The 18,849-nt window shown below is 39.1% G+C and overlaps 1 protein-coding gene across 5 annotated transcripts in view; it reads left to right on the top strand.

Moving 5' to 3' along the window:
* The window catches only part of ANLN (anillin, actin binding protein), a 48,915-nt gene that overhangs the window by 3,642 nt on the left and 26,424 nt on the right, over window positions 1-18,849 (top strand). For 3 of the 5 annotated variants that reach the window (XM_081800249.1, XM_081800250.1, XM_081800248.1), the window contains exons 2-8: window positions 2,268-2,421; window positions 4,800-5,114; window positions 8,998-9,383; window positions 10,747-10,975; window positions 12,888-13,078; window positions 13,357-13,464; window positions 18,035-18,161. In XM_081800249.1, coding sequence (XP_081656375.1) covers window positions 2,268-2,421; window positions 4,800-5,114; window positions 8,998-9,383; window positions 10,747-10,975; window positions 12,888-13,078; window positions 13,357-13,464; window positions 18,035-18,161 — 1,510 coding nt within the window. The remainder of the gene's footprint in view (window positions 1-2,267; window positions 2,422-4,799; window positions 5,115-8,997; window positions 9,384-10,746; window positions 10,976-12,887; window positions 13,079-13,356; window positions 13,465-18,034; window positions 18,162-18,849) is intronic. The other 2 variants (XM_081800251.1, XM_081800252.1) reach the window with 2 other exon arrangements.

Below are 18,849 nucleotides of genomic sequence, written 5' to 3'. Positions count from 1 at the left end.
TTCATTTATTTTAGATTCATCCATGTGGAATGTCTTATTTCCCAGTTACGTTATTGTAGTTTTTTTTTATGCCTCTATTATTTAAAGAAGGAGGTGTGATATTTGAAGGAATGTACCTTATAAAGAACCCTTGAATTCCTGATGCATTTTTATAGAGACTTAGATTTATTGAACTGTTGAGTTTATGTTCCTTAGTTATATAATTTCTTTTAAATTAATCTTTAGTTCTTATTTTATAGACTAGGCAACTTTTGCTTATCTGTTTCAATTTTTTTTTAAATTTTGAAATCTTTGAATCTAATATAGACAATAGAGTACTTGTGTATGTTTGAATGGCAAAGCCACATTCTTTTGTAACCGACCTCTTGCTCAGAGTAACTGAAGATACACTGACTCACAAGTATTCTAACTGACCAGAATGGAATGTGGGCATGTCCATGAATGAATAAAATTAGTCTAGTTGTGTATCTGGGGAGTGATATATTTTATCATGGGGAAATTAGATATATATGAATTTATGTATCACTTTTGAGTTTGAAGACTTTATTTAAAGGTTGAAGGTCTTGTGTCTTGGGAGGCATTTGGTTCATAAATTAACTCTTTCAGTGACATGGCATTTAGATTTAGCCGCACTTCTTATAGTGAGGAAATCATTCCTAAGAAAAATGGAGAGTTGTACCTTCCAAATTTAGTTCATGTTTCTTTTGCATACTCAGAGGAATTTTAAAGAATAATTATTCTATTTTAATTAAGGAAATTAAAAAGGTCAAATGGGAGTGCAATTCCTTAGTCTTCACTAATACTGTATCTGTGTGTGCAGGGCAAAGAAACTCCAACCAATAATTTGCATGCCTCCTTTAGTTGTGTACTTTTGAAAGAAAAAGAATTGTTTTACAGGGTTTTGTGTTTGTTCTACTACGCTTATTCGAATAGAAGCATTAGTTGATTCAGGGTAAGAACAGAGTAGTCATGAGTTTATGGAATGGTTAAGATACCAACTTAAAATCATTTTAGTATATATTGATATTGAGTTAAATAAAACATGGGATTTTTTTTTAGTGTTTTTTTTTTTTTTGTCATCTTAGGAAATGTCATGTTTTCAAAGGACTAAATATGTGTTATCTCTTGCTATTTACCATTATACCAAATCTTAGTGGCTGTATTAGTTTTGTTGCTATAACAAATTACCACACTCTTAGTGGTTTAAAAATCACAGATATTTATTACCTTCTGAAGGTCATAAGGCTGGTGGATTTTACTGGGTTAAGATCAAGGTATTGGCAGGATTGTGTTCCTTCTGAAGGCTCTAGAGAAGACGGTTTCCTCACCTTTTCTAGCTTTTGGAGGCCGCCTGCATTTTTTGACATGTGGCCCCTTCCTCCATCTTCAGAGCCACCAATCCCATCACTCCAAGCTCTGCTTCTGTTGTCACATCTCTGACCTTCCTGACTCTTTTTGTCTCATAAGGACAATTGTGATTACATTGGGCCCACCCAGATAATCCAGGATAATCTTTCCATCTCAAGACCCTTAATCACATCAGCAAAGTCCCTTTTGCCCAGTAAAGTAACAGATTCACAGGTTGACGGGATTAGGAAATGAACATCTTTGGGAGACTTATTGTCGCCACCAAAGTGCTTAAAACAACCACCGCATTATTTCTCATGATTCAGTGGCTTGGCAATCTGTGTTGGGCTCACCCGAGGTTGTGTTTCCAGTGGTGTCCCCTGGGGTCATGCTGGAGGCTGCAGGGATCTGACAAATGATCTGGGACTGGATGGTCACAAGTCTGGTGGTTGATGCTAGCTCTCAGCTGGGCCAGGTGTCTCTAGCACACTTGACCTGGGCTTCTACACCTGGTGGCAGTGTTCCAAGAGAATGAGAAGAGAAACTGTTAAGACCTTTGAGGCCCAGGGTTGAAAGTCACACAGTATCACCTCTGCCTCATTCTGTTGGTCAAGGTAAATCATAAGGCCAGCCCAATGCAAGGCTGTGAAAATAGATTCTACCTTTGGATGGAAGCAGAAAAAACTTCTGGCCATTTTAAATCTCATACAACCAACTTTACACATTTTATTCATGTTGGATCTGTAGTAATATTGACTTTGGGGTGCTTATTTGGTAAATTTTGACTTAAATTACATAGGATTTCACTTTTGAAGTGTATTTGTTACCTTACCTGGCAACTGGTGATTTTAGAAGGTACCTCAGGTTTTGTGAACTTTTGACTAGACTTGTGTTTTAATGCCGCTGTGTTACATACGTAGAAACTGCTGGAACGAACCCGTGCCAGGCGAGAGAACCTCCAGAGAAAGATGGCCGAGAGGCCCGCGGCAGCTGCAAGGTCTGTGACTCACGCCAAGAGGGCCAGAGAGCCGCTTTCAGAAGCAAGTAACCAACAACCCTTACCTGGTAGTGAAGGTAAAAGACTTTGTGGGGGAAAAACAAAATTTGCGTCTTTTAAAGGAGATAAGCCCCAAACATTTTACGGTGTGTGTAGAAAGACCCAGGTCTTTGGGAGACAAATGTAGTAATAGCCTCTGGGGGAAAGATCAGCCCTCTGTTCTAGTTCAGGCTGATTGTATTAGGCCTAGACCTACCAGACCAGAGCAGAATATCTAATAAATACTTCAAATTAATTGCTCGAACTTCATTTTCCTCAACCCAAAGACATCCTTAAAACCCCCAAGGGGAGAAAAGTAAAGGAGCAGAGGAACAGTGCCCAGTGGTGGTGTGGAGTTTATCTACCCCAACAGTGCCAGAACAGCTGACCACCAAGTTTTCAGTTGGTCTCTGGCATGAGCAGGGTAACGAAAGGCAGACCTGCTTGCAGATGCTTGAAATTTAATGAGCCTTTTCATCCTCTGTTGAACCAGCTCTCTAGAGCTAGGCTCAAGGTATAGGCGGTTAATCTAAGGACTGGTGAATTAGACAAAAATAAATAAATATACACAAACAAACCTAAACTCACCTAGAAACTTATCTTATTCTTTCCTAAATCCTGGCATCCCTAGCCTGTATCAGTAAGTTGCCACCTTAATCTTTTCCTGGAGTGTGGAAGAGTCTGGAGATAATAATTTTCCTTAGCATAGATTTAAAAATGCATACAGAAAGAGAGCATCACAGAAGGTAAAATCAGTATTACAAAAGTGATGAGGGCATGGAGCGGGCTCACGATTATTTTGTAAGCTAACTAGAGAATGGGAATTTATTTTCATATATTTATACATTTTGAAGAGAGGGAATACCATATACATCACATATATATGTGGTATATATATTACATATACATGGTATATATATTATACATATGTGGTATATGTATCAGACACACATGGCATATATATTGCATATGTGGTATATATATTATATACATATGGTATTTGGTCAGGAAAATAGAGGCTTAGATCCAGTTCAGAATCTTTTTCTGTTTTTGTTGTGACACAGGTTTATACAATGAAATGTTGATTACTGTGTACTTTAAAACTAGTGGTTGCAGCTATGTTTTGATTTTGCAGTGGAAATATTTACTGTTTTATATGAGAACTATAAACTTAAAGAATTCTGTATTTCCAGATGGTGATGCATGTTAAAATTGGAATACTTTCAAAAAATTATTAGATGAGTTAATAGAAAAGAGATCTATAAGTGAGTTACAGAAGATGAGAAAGTTTCATAATGTCTATTTGATTAGATTGATGTCTATGAGGGCAATCACGGCTCCCACTTAACAGAACTTTGGGTACTGCCAGAGCGAGAACACTGGGTCAGACCACCAGGGAAACTGGCCTCATGTAATTTACATTCCTATATCCTAAAATGTTAATTTCCCAGGCGATATATTAAAATTCATTCTTGGGTAGAAATAATATACCTTACGTTTGGGTAGCTCCTTTTTATTTTAGGACTTTTTAATTTATCTTATAGGTGTCCATGGCAGTTTGAAATGTGAAATGTTGGGGCGCCTGGGTGGCTCAGTCGGTTAAGCGTCTGCCTTCGGCTCTGGTCATGATCCCAGGGTCCTGGGATCGAGCCCCGTGTCGGGCTCTCCGCTCAGCAGCGAGTCTGCTTCTCCCTCTGCCTCTGTGATCACTTTCACTCTCTCTCAAATAAATAAATAAAATCTTAAAAAAAAAAAGTGAAATGTTATGAAAATATGAAAACATTTGTGCCAATGGCTTTGCACATGGTTGGTATTGCACATGTGCACATGGTTGCACATGGCTTGGTATTAACCAGATAATTCCGTGGCTGTTTTGGTTCCCTGCCTTTCCTAAACCTCAAGCCAGGTTCTCTTCTAACCTTGCTTATTATTGTTCATAAAAGATTGTTTTAAAAACAGAAAGCCTGTTTCTACCCTTAGCTCTGTCATTTTAGGCAGGTAATGTATTGCTCTGGGCTTGGTTTTCCTTACCTAAAAATGCGGTGATTGGGCTGTGTGATCTTCAAAATCACTCAAAACATTTGTTCTATGTGTATGCACTTTTTATTTCCTAGTGTCTTAAGACTACATAAAGTATTAGGCCTATATCTTGAGAATATTATTTGAATATCTTTTCATTTGGGTGTTTTAAACCATAAATTATATGTTTGCTTAAAAAGAAATCTCTCATATCAGATTCCTAAGTTACTGAAGGTAGAATTTTACATATTTCTTGTTATAAGGAAAATCATTTAAAGCGAATAGAGAAGCATCATGTTTTAATAATTTGTTAAGTACCTACTGCTAGTTTTTCAGGCTATGAGAAATTACGGAATTTTGAACTTTTTTTGGGGGGGGGGTGTCTTTTTTAATCTAGAGAAATCTGGTACAAAACCATCACCATCCAAAAAGCACTGCTCTGGCAACACCGAAGTAGAAGTTTCTGACTTGGAAAATGAAACACCGGCTGCGTCAGCTTCGGCGGAATGCCGTCCTTTGAGTCCTCCGCCTCCTCAGGCGCAGCCACAAGCACCTGCTCCCGCCAGCGATGCGGAGGCTGTCCCGGCACCCGTGCCAGGCGTGAGGCGAGGGCTCAGCTCAAGACTGGAAGCCGCTGCGGGCTCCTCCGTGAAAACACGAATGCAAAAGCTGGCGGAGCAGCGGCGCCTCTGGGATAATAATGATCTGACAGGTATGGATAATCTGTTTCAATAAGATTCAGCTAGGTAGGTTGAAAATTTGATGTATCGGTTAACACACGAAAGATCGATGCTTCTGTTGTATCTGTCTCCTCAGTATCCATCACTTACAGTGTATTTATCAGTTGGTTGTGTTCTCATTGAAGTAGATGCTGCTGAGGTTCTTAGACTAGTTCGCAAAAGCTTGGTCTCATAACCATAGCTCTTACTGGCAATAAAAGACAATAGAGAACAAACTATACCCTCGGCATTATTAGCATTGCTGATCTTCAGCTCTATATTCAAGAAATCGTATTTCGTGGATTAACTAAATAAATTTGAGTGGCTAAGGTATGCAATGCTATCTGATAGAGGGGAGAGAAAACGTAAGCACTTACTGAGCACCTACAACACATGTTATGCTAAGGTGCCGGGAACCAATGAAGTGACCTGATGCTTGCCTCCCATGGGCTCATGCTCAGATGGAGAGTCTAAGAGCAAATCAGCAGTCATGCAGCAGGGTTATGTGTTCTGTGATCAATTTTGTCTTCTATCTTGTTACCAAAAAAGCCTTAAGATGACTTACAAAAACAACTATATTACAAAACAAGAAAAATAAGGGAATTCTAGGGTGAAGAGAAGGAAGAACAAAGTAAAATACAGGTGTTAAGGTCCACCTCACTTGCCAGAGTTATGAACTTGCTAGCAGCCAAGGTAAGGAGGAGAAACACCGTCACTTATATGACTATTTATAAGATTAAAGCAGAACCATGGCTGGAACTAAGACCCAAGAGAACTTTCCTCCCTGGATCCTCAAAGATGACTTTGTAGAAGGTAGTTAATGTGTAAGGTTACTCAAGGTAGGCAGGTGGCCTGTCTCCAAGCTCAGTTCAGTGAACACAGTTCCAAAGAGAGCCAGCATAGTACAGCTGGACAGCTCAGTGGCAACTGGACCTTACCCAAGGAAGTGTTCCTCAAGCTTTGGTTTTCAGCCTGGCTCCTGTGTAACAGAAACATTTGGACCATTGGATTGGAATCTCAGGAGTGTGGTGGAGCCCTGAGGTGTGCTTGTATCTTTTTTTTTTTTTTTTTAAATCTCTGTATGTTACTCTGATGCATAGCCAGAATTGAGACTAAGTGATCTGAAGAAATGGATGGACTACATAGATTTTAGGCAGTCTTTCGTAAATGTCAGTTCTTTGGTCTGAAATTTTGATAAGTATTGGATAGCAGAGCATTTAGGATTACCCTTTTTGGCAGTGATGGTAATTTCAAATACTGTGTAAAGCAAATTCAATTTCAAGAGCAAATACTGTCTAAAGTGCTAAGGCATTCTAAATATCTTTTGTTCTAATATAGTATAGAATTTAATTCTTACAAAAATCTTAGGACATACATACCACTTTTTTGTTCACATTATAGTAGAGGAAACTGGGTTCCAAGAAGCTAAGACACGTGACCAGAATCAGCAGCTAAAATTCCAACCTCAGTTGTTTGATTCTAGGGCTCAACTCTTGCCTGCTGTGACCTACCTGATGCTCTCAGGTACGGAACAGGGTGCAGATATTCCATGTTGTCTATTATACCTAGTATCCCTATTTAACTCTTTTTCTGAAAACATTTCCAGATGATATACCCTATTATACCATGTTGTCTATTATACCTAGTGATTTTAGTAGTGGGCAGGGCTAACCGTGCTTCTTTACGATGCCTGAGGAGGCTAATTGGTAAATGTGCCTAAATACAAGGATGTCTCATTTCTGTTTGGTAATAAATCTCTATGGAAAGTAGATAGAGGGTTGTGATTTCATGCATGGCCAGAAGAACAGCCAAGGCCATAAACATTCTAGGGCAGAAAGCATTGCCGCAGGGATTTTGAACATTTTGAAAGTAAATGTTAACAAATGCTTACCTCAGCCTTGAAAATAAGTCTCATTAAGGCATCATAGCCTGTCTAATTTTAAGCACTGAAACTTGAAAATAAAATGTTTGTGATGAATGATTTAGTGGATGCTCTCCAGGACTATGGGTATAAACCAGTTAAATGAGGTATTATACTAAAATGTAACTTAACTGAAGCTTCTTTTCTGATAGAGAATAGTTAGAAGAGCTACAGGTCTGTTAAGCCCATTCCTAAAACATGATAGTAAAACTGTTACCTGCTTAGAGGACAGGGCTTATTCTTAGGAACACGACGGAGGTATGCAAAAGGGCAGGGATGGTGGTAGTCAGGGTAGCTTTTCTAGAGGAAGCAGAGGCAATCAACCTGGACATTGAGGGACTGCTGGCTTCAGACAGTGGAGGAGGTAGTAACAGAATGCATAAAAAGCACAGAGGTACCTTAAACATGGCGCGGACACAAAGAGTAGGTATTTTCTGGTGGAAAAGCAAGAGGTAAGTTTGGAGAAAGCAGCAGGGTCCAGAGCATGTGGAATTTAACCAGGAGGTGATGGGGAGGTACTGGGAGAGCTTAAGTAGGCAAATGTTGTAGAGACATCAGATTTGAGAATCAGAATTGAGAAGGGATTGAACAGGGCAGAGACTCGAGAGCAGGAGCAGGAAGACCAGTTAGAAGGTTAATGTTATAATCCGGGTGCGGAATGATGAAGGCCGGTGGGAGTGAAGAGCAGAGGCGGGATCTGTAAGATTTAGGAGGGAGAATCTCTGGGTTAGGTGTCTGGGTGGTGGAGGAGGAGAAGGAGAAGGAGGCCATGATGAGGAGGAACATGTTTGGGGCAGTTTCAGAGTCCCATCCGTTATTTGGGGTGCCTGGGGGATAGCCGAATGGAGGTGGTTGCTGGGTAGAAGGACCCCATGGAGGATATGGCCCAAGGGCAGAACAGGTAGAGGATGATGTCACAGGTGGAAACACAAAGCCTGCAGAGTGTGTCCTGGCCTCTAGTGACAGCAGCAAAAGCAACCCCAGGGCAGCGGTGTAGGCAGAGGCGGGTTCAAGTGGGTTGAGTGGTGAGAGAATGTTGTGCAGTGGCAAGAGGGACGGTAGCTAAAAAGGGGTGTATGTTGATGAGAGGATGTTTGTTTTAGCTCTAAGATGAGACAGAACTAGAGACAGATGAGCATATTTATGTGTAGAGAAAAAAGAGGTTTTAGAGGGGTAGAATTGAGAATTCAGGCAGAAGTATAAGGCTTGGACAGTAGGAGGGATACCTCTTCCATTGACTGAATTTGTGCAGTAGAAGGTGCTGTGAATTTTGACTTCCCTCTACGTGCTTTATGCCTACAGGCCTTCGTAAGTTAAGTATTACTATTCGAGATCTATCTCCACACGAAGTAGCTACGGGAAAACATTTTTGTCTAACCCTGTGCTATCCAATACTGTAGACACTAGCCATATATAGCTTTTAAGATTTAAATTAATTGAAAGGAATTGAAATGACGTTTCTTAGTTGCCCTAGCCACATTTCAAGTGCTCATGAGCCACATGTGGCTAGTGGTTACTGTCCTGGATAGCATGGATATAGAACCTGTCCATCAGTGCAGGAAGTTCTATTGTATAGCATTGGTCTTCTCCATTTTAAAACAAAACATGCCTGTGGAATATGTAATCTTAAATTGTGCAGTGTTGTAACATCATGAATTCTAAATTAATTCTAAAATTATGACCTAAGCATTCATAATGCATTAAGAATTGGAAAAAATAGGTGTAAGAAGTTTGTGCGTTTGTTTTTTTTTTCTAATTTGGATCAAGTATCATCTGTTTTGAAAAGATATTGTCAAATTTAAGCAGCTTGGTAGTTTCATGCATTCGAGAGCTTTTTTATTAGTTCTTAAACCTACCAACTTCTTTTAAAAGTTCTGATTGGAGCCATCTTGGTATTACACATATGCATAACTCTTGAACACAGGTTTTAACTCTTTTTCTGAAAACATTTCCAGATGATATACCCGAAAGCTCACCCATCTCACCAGTGCCGTCAGAGGAAAGGGCTACCTCCCCTCCCAAACCAGCCCTCTCGGATGCCTCGGCAACTCCAGTTGGTAGAAGGGGCCGTCTGGCCAACCTTGCTGCAACTATCTGCTCGTGGGAAGATGATGTAAATTACTCATCTGCAAAGCAAAACAGTGCACAAGAACAGCCTGGTACCACTTGTTTATCCAAGTTTTCCTCTGCAAGTGGAGCATCTGCTAGGATCAATAGCAGCAGTGTTAAGCGGGAAGCTACATGCTGTTCCCAAAGGGATGGCGAGGCCTCTCTGAATAAAGCTCCATCCTCGAGTGCTGTGGGTGTATCTTTGAATAATGCTGCAATCTCCAGCTCTGTGGTAAGCAATGCAGTATTGGTCTTTGGAAATCTTTTTTTTTTCCTTATGAGTAGTAATGTATATGTATGTGTAGTATTTTATAACCTATACGTGGTGTGTTTATATGTATTTTTAGAAATTGGTGTCATAGAAAGTAAAAGTCATAAATTTGGTAGCCTATCCTAAGATAAATTAGGAGTTGACAAGTAAATTATACTAATTTCATACAATTTCAAGGTGTATAATGGAATGATGGCATCAGGGAGAGCGCTGAACATCACTTGCCCTGTAGAGTGCTTTATGTATGTGTATAAATATAAGATGTAGAATTTCTCTGAAAAGACATGTAATAAACTAGTAGCTAAAGTTGCCTTCAAAAGGCAAATTGCTGAACAGGATTTTTAAGGGTGGTTATGATAATTTTACCATATATCCTTTTGAAATGTTTGAAAGTTTTACCTTGTACATGAATTATGTCATCAACTTTCAAAACCAATCTTAAAAAAAAAAAAAAAAAGGAAGGTATTATGTTCCTGAGCATTGTTTTTAAATGTGGAGCCAGGTTTTGGAATTAGATAGACCTGCATTCAATTCTAGCTCTGCCACATAATTAAAAATGTAGCTTTGGACAAGTTACTTAATCTTGCAAAACCTTATTTTCCCATCTGTAAAATGGGAAAGAAGGGGTTATTGGGAGGATTAAATGAGATAATGTGCATGAAACCTTTAGCAAAGTGCTTGGCACATAGCACTTAATAATATGTTATAATTAGCCATCAAGTACATGATATGATTTTGTTAAATTAATATTGACTTAATTAAAATACAAAAATTATGCAATGTGGTCTCATACAGTTAAAATTTATAAAGGTGCTAGTTAGATAATCTGAAAGGAATTGTTATTTAAAATAGGGAGTGACCCTACCCCTTATATGAAATTACTCCTCAGTGTATTATACACGCTAAACTACATAATTTGAATAATAGCATTTTCTTTTTTAAGATTTTATTTATTTATTTGAGGGAGAGAGAGAGAGAGCACAAGTGGGGGAGGAATAGAGGCAGAGGCTGAGGGAAAAGCAGACTCCCCGCTGAGCAGGGAGCCCAATGCGGGGCTCGATCCCAGGGCCCTGAGAGCATGACCTGAGCTGAAGGCAGACACTTAACTGACTGAGCCATCCAGGCGCCCCTAAATAATAACATTTTCTAAGTTGACTTTTTATCAAACCTTTCAAATTGGTTTGATCAATTAGAGAAAAAGAAATTTTTTTTCATAAGTTTACATAAAGGCTACTAAGCAAATAGAATTAAACTTGTTTTGTTAGAAGACTACCGTTAGATATCGTGAATATTGTTATTTACCCTAAGTGTTATCGTGTTTCAGAAAGCTGCTTCTTCCCCAGTGAAATCTTCTACTATATCCATTACTGATGCTAAAAATTGTGAGGGACAAAATCCTGAGCTACTTCAGAAAACTCCTGTAAGTCCCCTGAAAACAGAGGTATCAAAACCAATTGAGAAGTCAACTGTGTCCCAGACAGTTCGTCCCAAAGAAGAATTAAATAGAGAAATTTGTCGGCAGTCTCAATCTAAAGACAAATCTGCAACATCAGGTTATGTATCTTTTAAAAAATCTAGTTAGTGCTGACTATTTTCAGGGTGTCTGTTCTCAGCATTTTAAATATCCAGTTGTGAATTGTACAGTGTTGGTTTGCCATGGCAAGTGCCTGAATGTATAAGATGAGACTTCTTCAAATTTAGCTTTAATTTATTGAATGAATATTCATTAGTGGGGACTTTGCCCATTTACTGGTCAAGGTACGTAACTTGTTACATTTTGACAGTTTAAACAGGGGTTTTTTCTAGAATGACCATGGTAGATACTTTCTTCTATACTTTTTGATGGAGACGAAGCATATACCACTGGAAATCACATTTTAAGGGCATAATGGAGAAACATTCTTGTAACCAAGTATGCAGAGCAAGGCTTTTCAAACTTCAATATGAAGGCACCCCTAATAACAAAGGAAAGTGAATGTGTATACAAATGATTCCATTCCCAATTATATTTGTATATGTGTATATTGTGTGTGAGTATAGACATGTGAAAGTTAAGAATTACTCCCTGTAGTAAATTGATGCTCCTGGAAATCTGTATTCATTTTGTGAGGATTTACACCTTCTGGCATACCCTCACATGCTGTTGGTTGAGAAACATGGGATTAAAAAATATGGTTCAAATATACAGATATAGTTCACTTTGAACTATATTCTGTTTTCAATAGAATTGCTTTTGGAAGGATTTTTAATTCAAAATTTTAACTTCTTAAAAATATAATCTCTCTGAATACTGTAGTTCCTCATAAGAGAGAAGTAGACAGAGAGATGAGAGTGGGAATCCATTAGTTATGGGCTAGGAAGCCAGCAGTCAGTTTCCAGATAGCCGAAATGAGAAATGAGCTGGAAACAATTGCAGAATCCCCACATGGACTAGGACTAGTTACTCTCAATTTTCCAAAGACTTAGGGCATAGATAAAGAAGCCTTTTTTTTCTTTTTTTTTTTTAATTCTTGGCTATTGGCTATGCCCAGTAAATGTTATCAGGGCCTCAGAGGTATTTAATTTATATGTTTCTTTGTATTCTTAATGCATTCCAGTTTGAAATATGGTATGAAGTGACATGTGGAGTCTTCAAACTATGCCTATGGGTCAAATTGTGCCCTTTACCTGTTTTTGCAAATAAAGTTTTATTGGAACACAGCCATGCCCATTTATTTACACGTTGTCTATGGCTGCTTTCATGCTTCAATGCAGAGTTGAGTAATTATGACAGTGGTCACATGGCCTGCAAAGCCCAAAATATTTACTCTCTGGCCTTTTGTAGGAAAATGCTGATTTCTGATAGATATAAACCTCTTTTACTATAATAGTACAATGCTATCATCCCATTTGTTCTACTTGAAGTGTACCTCATACTATTTCAAATGAATACTGTTTTAAGACTGTAGAACCAAGTTATCCCTTGATAAAGTCAATAATCTGTAATTTTTCTTTTGAGAGAGAAAAGGATTTAATCCTTGGATTTCATATTGGGCTTCCTAAAAACAAGATAAAATAAATTGGGCTGTAGAAATATAAGTAGTTGGGTTATCATGGCTAGAATACTTTGGTGATTAGGGAATACTGTTAATACACATACAGTCAATTTCCAGTCATTTAGGTTCTGCTTATTTAGTTGAAGGGTTTTCTAATTTCCACTGTCCTCTCACGCTATCTTTTAAAAATTCCTCCTCTTCTTTCTTTAAAGAACTAAATCCAATAAATGAATTTTAAGACATGGAATTAAATAGAATAATATGGTAAATTTCTTTTTAAAAGCTGTTTTCATACTGTTTACTTTCTGAATGAGTAGTTTAAGTGGAATCAAAGCATTTTAGAGCCATGCTGGATTTTAGAACTTTTTCAATACAAATTATAATTGCTACTTATTCTAAATAGGCTCCAAAATGTGTGTGCTTTCTGTAGGGGGAGCAGGAATTAAGCCTTTCCTGGAACGCTTTGGAGAACGTTGTCAAGAACATAGCAAACAAAGTCCCGCTCGGAGCACACCCCATAGGACCCCCGTTATCACTCCAAATACAAGGGCCATCCAAGAAAGATTATTCAAGCAAAACACATCTTCATCTACTACTCATTTAGCACAACAGCTCAAGCAGGTCTGGCTTACTGCTTTTAACATTATTCATTACATGGTCTCGGCATAGAATCTAGAAATCAAATCGTGAATTCCAATACCAGTCTTTTTGACAGAGATAAATAGCATCTTGGTTCCCTGTATCACTTATTTCAAATTAAAAATATTGTCTTGTGTTCCGTGCATATCATGAATTTTTTAATCTTAAGGCTGAAGACAAGCAAAATTTAGTAGTATCTGAATATTATTCTTAAACATACTATTGGCTCTTGTATAAAATAGCGCTTTTGGTGGTTTTAGGAACGTGAGAAAGAACTAGCATGTCTTCGTGGCCGATTTGACAAGGGTAATTTATGGAGTGCAGAAAAAGGTGAAACCTCAAGAAGCAAACAACTAGAAACCAAACAGGTAGTGTGAACAAGAAAAATGAAAGTGAACCACATGTAGTGCTGGGGTCTAACTTGTGGTCCTGCCTTGTCAAACAGTTTTTTATCCTGTTCCTATTAACTGCCATTTCCTAGTCATAAACCCCTTCAATGGTCATACCGACTCTGCTTTTTCTCTTGTGATACTTTCTTTTTAACGTATTCAGTAATGACCTACTTAAAATCAAAATTTTAAAACGTGTTCTCATTATTCAATTGATTTCATATTTCTTTTAATATTCTAGTTAGTTGCTAGTTCTAAAATGTTTCTCAGAATCTACTTTTTTGATTAATGATGGTAGACTCTCCCTAGATGCCACTCCATAATCCTTTCAGATCATCAAATATGTCCCAGATTTCTCTTTATTCCTCTATTACTTACTGTCAAATTGCATTAATCAGCCTTCAACAAAGTCCCTACTTGTAAACTACTTTGTTTCATTTACATGCCTACTATGTACAAAATACTGTATTAGGATATACTTTTAAGTTAAAAATAATAGAATTATATTTAAAGTGGGTACCAGTAGAAATAGAAAAATACATTTAACCAGTATTCTCTGAGAAAGACCTATTTAATTGATTTTGGTTTTTATCAGTTCTCTTGCTTAACAAATTGTGTTTTCCAGGGTTCTGACCTAACCCTGTTTTCTTCTCATTTGCCCTGGGACATCTCTTCTCTGTCATCACAGAAATGCTAATGTGCTTGACTGTGCAGTGTTCACCTCTCTCCTGAACTCCAGGCCTGGTTGGCTGGTAGAGCTCTCTGCGCTTAGCAGTAGTATATTCTCCATGTTTCCTGTCTTCACTTAGGGCTTCATTCTATACCTCACCATCTAAAACAGTCTGGGAGTTCTTCCTTGCCTCCTTCCTCTTATTACTGCGTCTTCCCCTAGCACACACACATGAACACATACACAGCCAATACACCTCAAGCTGCCTGTCCTCTCTGTTTTCCTCCACCGTTACCTTAATCACTTCCAGAGCTTTGTATTGAAAACCTTGCTTCTAGTCTGGCTACTGTCCCGTCCATCTTACCCACTGCTGCCAGAGAAATATTTTTAAAAGGCAGAGATCTGTGTATTCACTTGCTTAAAGTCCTTAGAAAGCTTTCCATAGCCAGCATCAGAAAACTGTCTAAAGTGCTTGGCTTGCCATCTAGAATCATCCAGAATCTGGCTTCTCACTGCTCCTCCACATGTGTGCATCAGTGCAGTCATGCAGACTATTTGCACTTTCTCAAATGGACCCATGTTTTCAGATCTCTTTGTCTTTGCCTTGCTATTTCTCTCTGCAAGGAGTATCTCCGTGGTGAGCTCCTCCTTCATTAGGAATAGGTCAAACTTTAATCCCCTCTGGAAATCCTTGCCTGGCCCTTTTCCTCAGGGGCCCCTCTTTTTTTCACCATGTCATCCTGTTCTTTACCTCAGCTGGAGTATTTATCTTCCTGTAACTGTTTCACCTTTGCTTTCCACCACTGTCTACGAGAGCCTTATCTGTCTTTATTTGTGTTCTTAGTGGTTGGCTCACGGGAGGAGCTCAATAAATTTGTCCTTGAAGGAAGGAATGAATGTGCTAATCCTTCCCATCAGCATACAGCAAGCTGTTATCTGTCATCTTAAAATGAAAACAACTCTCTGGACCCCCTATTCCCCTCCCTTTCTTTACCTCCTTTTCATTAAGACTCTTCCAAAAGAGTTATCTCTTACGCTTACATTTTTTTCCGTCCCTTCTCTCTGGATCTCTCCACTCAGGCTGTCCCCACTACCTCCTTATCGAATTCACCAGGGATCTTGAGTAATCAATTTTTAGGCATTTAACTTGACCTATTAGCAGCATTTGGCATTGTTGATTACTCTCTTCTGTTTGAAGCACCTTCTTCACTAGGTTACCAGTATATCATTTCATGGCTTTTCTGCTACATCCTGGAAATACAGGACAGCAGTTCTTAAACTATTTTGTGCTAAATAATTCCTGCTAAACCTTTGGAATTCCTCCCTGGATGATTGCACATTGCATGTAAAGAACATTCTGAACACAATAACAGCAGGTTCAGGAGTCTGCCTCACTCAGAACTCATCTATGGTACCCACCGAGGAAGCAAAGAGGTGGGAGGAAAAAGTAACTGAGTGTGGTGTTAACTAGAGTCAAAGGAAGAAAGAACCTTTCAGAAGGAAGGGATTGTTGATATTGTCAAGTATGTGTTGTCAAATGTGGACTGGTCCGAGACCACTGGGTTTTGGAAGAAAGAGCTAGTTGTTACTTGGCAAGAGCCAAGTGAAGTGGTGAGGGGAGAATAGAGGTAGTGGTGAGTGAGGAGCAGGGCGGGAGAGCAGAGGCAGTCCTCAGAAGTTTGGTTCTAAAAGGGAAGGGAGAAAGGAGGTGATAGCTGGAAGGGGATGAGGAAGTGAAGTAGGGTTTGTGTTTGTGTTTGTTTTGTTCTTTCTGAGGAGACCTAAGTCAATTTTAATGTCAAAAGTAAGAGGCTTATAGGGCACTTGGGTGGCTGAGCCAGTTAAGCATCCGACTTGATTTTGACTCAGGTGACCTTGGGGTCATGGGATCCAGCCCCACGCTGGGCTCCATGCTGAGCGTGGACCTGTTTGGAATTCTCTGTTTCCCTGTGTCTCCCTGCTTGTGCATGTGCATACACTCTAAATAAATAAATAAATAAAATCTTAAAAAAAAAAATTAAGAGTTTTATGATAGAGGGTTAAGTGATACTGATAGGTTGGGGTAAACCTTTCAAGAGGTAAGAGTGGATTGGATGAACTCCAGAGCACCATGAAGGGAAAGGATTAGGACAGGTTCCAGGTGTGATAAGGAAGAAGGAAAGCAATATGTTTGGCGGCAGGTGGTTTTAGAACTATGGTGACAGCAAACTGGTAGAATTTCTGTCTGGTTACGTCTGTTTTGTTCATCCTTAGGGAAGGGGAGATGACAGGTGTGATACACTGGAGGATGGGAGAGAGAGCTGACCCGGAAAGAGAAGGACTAAGGAGTAGTGTTGAGACTCAGGTGGGGTATGAGAGCATACATTCCTAATGGGATCAAACTCAGTTGTGAGTTTTTCCTCTAGATATGTCCAAAGAGCCTGGATATAAACATGGAGAAGGTGGGTGGTTCCAGGGATAGGGTTTGCTAGACATGAGGAGTGGAAGTACAGTTGAGGTGAGGGAGTTGAAGGTATTGGTGAGATCGTGGTTGAACTGAAGGGTCATGAGATCTAACCTGGATAGAGGCATAAGAAAATAGGCAGGGGTGACAGGAAGAAAAGCATCAAACGACCAGAAGTTCTCATGAGGCCAAAGAACAGGATCTGGTAGAAATTCCTGAGTAAGAAAGCTAGAGAGATTGGAGGGTTTCAGGGAAGAAGCTGACTCCAGGGGATGGCTGAATTGGAGTGGTGGTGAAGGTCTTTGCAGCTGAAACATTTATGCAACTGAGGGCCAGGATGTTGGCTAGAAGGTACTTGCGGCTACCCATACCACCCAGATGATGGCAGGTCTTGGACTGGTGAAGTGGGGATGGCGCGAGCAGGAGAGAATTACTAAGAGCGTGGAACTATTGTTAGACACCTGGGAGGGGCTGTCCCTCATGTTGTCAGGGTGTAGGGGAGAGAAAGGGGAGAGAACCACCTGTATACAGAAGATTGTAGGTAAGTCCTGCCTTCACAGGAGATTCGGGTCTGCAGCACAGCATTCGATAGTTTACTCTGTGTTCATGCATCAAAAGCTCCTTCTGACTTGAGAGTCAAAATAGTCTGGAACTTGCTCTGGAATGAGAATATGTGGGTTTGTAAACTGGCCCTGCCAGTTACTGGCCAAGTGTACAAGTCACTTAACTCCTCTGTGTCTCAATCTTTTCATCGGTAAAATGGAAGTAATAGCACCTAACTTACAGGGTTATTGGGAGGACTGGGGAGGCAATAATGTCAAGGGCTTTGAAAAATGACTGGCGCATATTAGGCTCTATTAAGCATTAGTTGCTGTTATTCTTACTCTTATTTGATTATTTCTACTGTTGCTTTAATCATAGAGCCTTTTCAAAAACAATGAATGTTTCTCTTCCATGGCCTTGTCAATGATAAAGACTCAGATGAGGGATTTTTTTTTCCTTTCCTTTTTTTTCCACATTCTGTTTTTGTTCTTTGTTTTCTTTGCCTTTTACCTACTGAGTAAATGTTAAGGGGAATCTTGATGTAGGAACTGTCAGTAGATTTTATAGGTGTGGGATGAGATAAGTGGCCCAGGGGAATTGCTTTTCTCTGTGTGTGGCTTTCACTTTAATCGGTTTATCTAAAACTACTCTGATGGGAATTTTCCTTCTTGCCTCCTAGTCTCTTAAAGTACATTCTGGGAATTACTGAGAATACTGAACCCGCACCGAGGGCTTCTTGTGTTCTAAACATAGCTGGGATCTTTCACATACATTATTTTGTTCTGAGGAAGCTTATATAGAATAATGACTTGTGTTTGTTTCATTTAATAACACGCAAAAAGAAAAAAAAATCTATAGTTTTGAGAAATAACATCTTCATTTGCTTTTTGTAGGAAATTCACTGTCAGAACACTCCCCTCAGAAAACATCCAGCTGTTTCAAACACCCCATCGCTTCCAGTAACAGAAAAGGTGACAGAAAATCAGACACCAGGGAAACCTTCCGACACAGAACCTACAGGTCAGCATTTTCTACTTCTGCTCCACTTACGTGTAGCTTTCCGTCTACTATAGTTTTGGAAATTGCATCGGAAAGCAGAAACACTGCTTTAATGTAAAAAGATAGATTAATTTCTTTATTGCTACTCATTCTTTCGTTTCTACCGTGCAATATGCTTCTTCCTTAGTTCTCTTTCTGACTCAGAACTCATGCTCTTGATGGGAGGATAGATCACTACAGCTCCCTTTTTTTTTTTCCCTGAAAAAGATCCAGTAAGATCTGTTGAATTACAGAGTGTGCATGCTCTTTAATTTAGCTTCTCTGTAAGTGTTTCTATAAGTTGAATTCTTAAAACTAGTGTGCAAAGATGTATATACAAAGAGATGAATTGCAGCACTATTTGTAATAGTAAAAAGGTGTAAATGACCTCAGTGTCCATCAGTAGAAAACTGTTTAAATAAATGGTGCTAAATCCATGTCCCCAAATATTATGCAGCTGCTTAAAAGAATAAGATAGCTTTGTATGGAATGACATTTAATGTATCATAGACACTTAAACATTTTTTTTTAAATTATAGTAAAAAGCACATTACTAAAATTTACCATCTTAACAGTTTTTAAGTGCATGGCTCAGTAGTGTTAAGTACGTACACATCATTGTGGAACAGATCTCCAGAACTTATTCATCATTAGAACTGACACTATACAC

This window comes from Leptonychotes weddellii, chromosome 12 (assembly GCF_054177405.1).
Source record: "Leptonychotes weddellii isolate Sample4059 chromosome 12, ASM5417740v2, whole genome shotgun sequence".
Classification (NCBI taxonomy): domain Eukaryota; kingdom Metazoa; phylum Chordata; class Mammalia; order Carnivora; family Phocidae; genus Leptonychotes; species Leptonychotes weddellii.
This window is presented reverse-complemented; position numbering and strand designations above follow the sequence as displayed.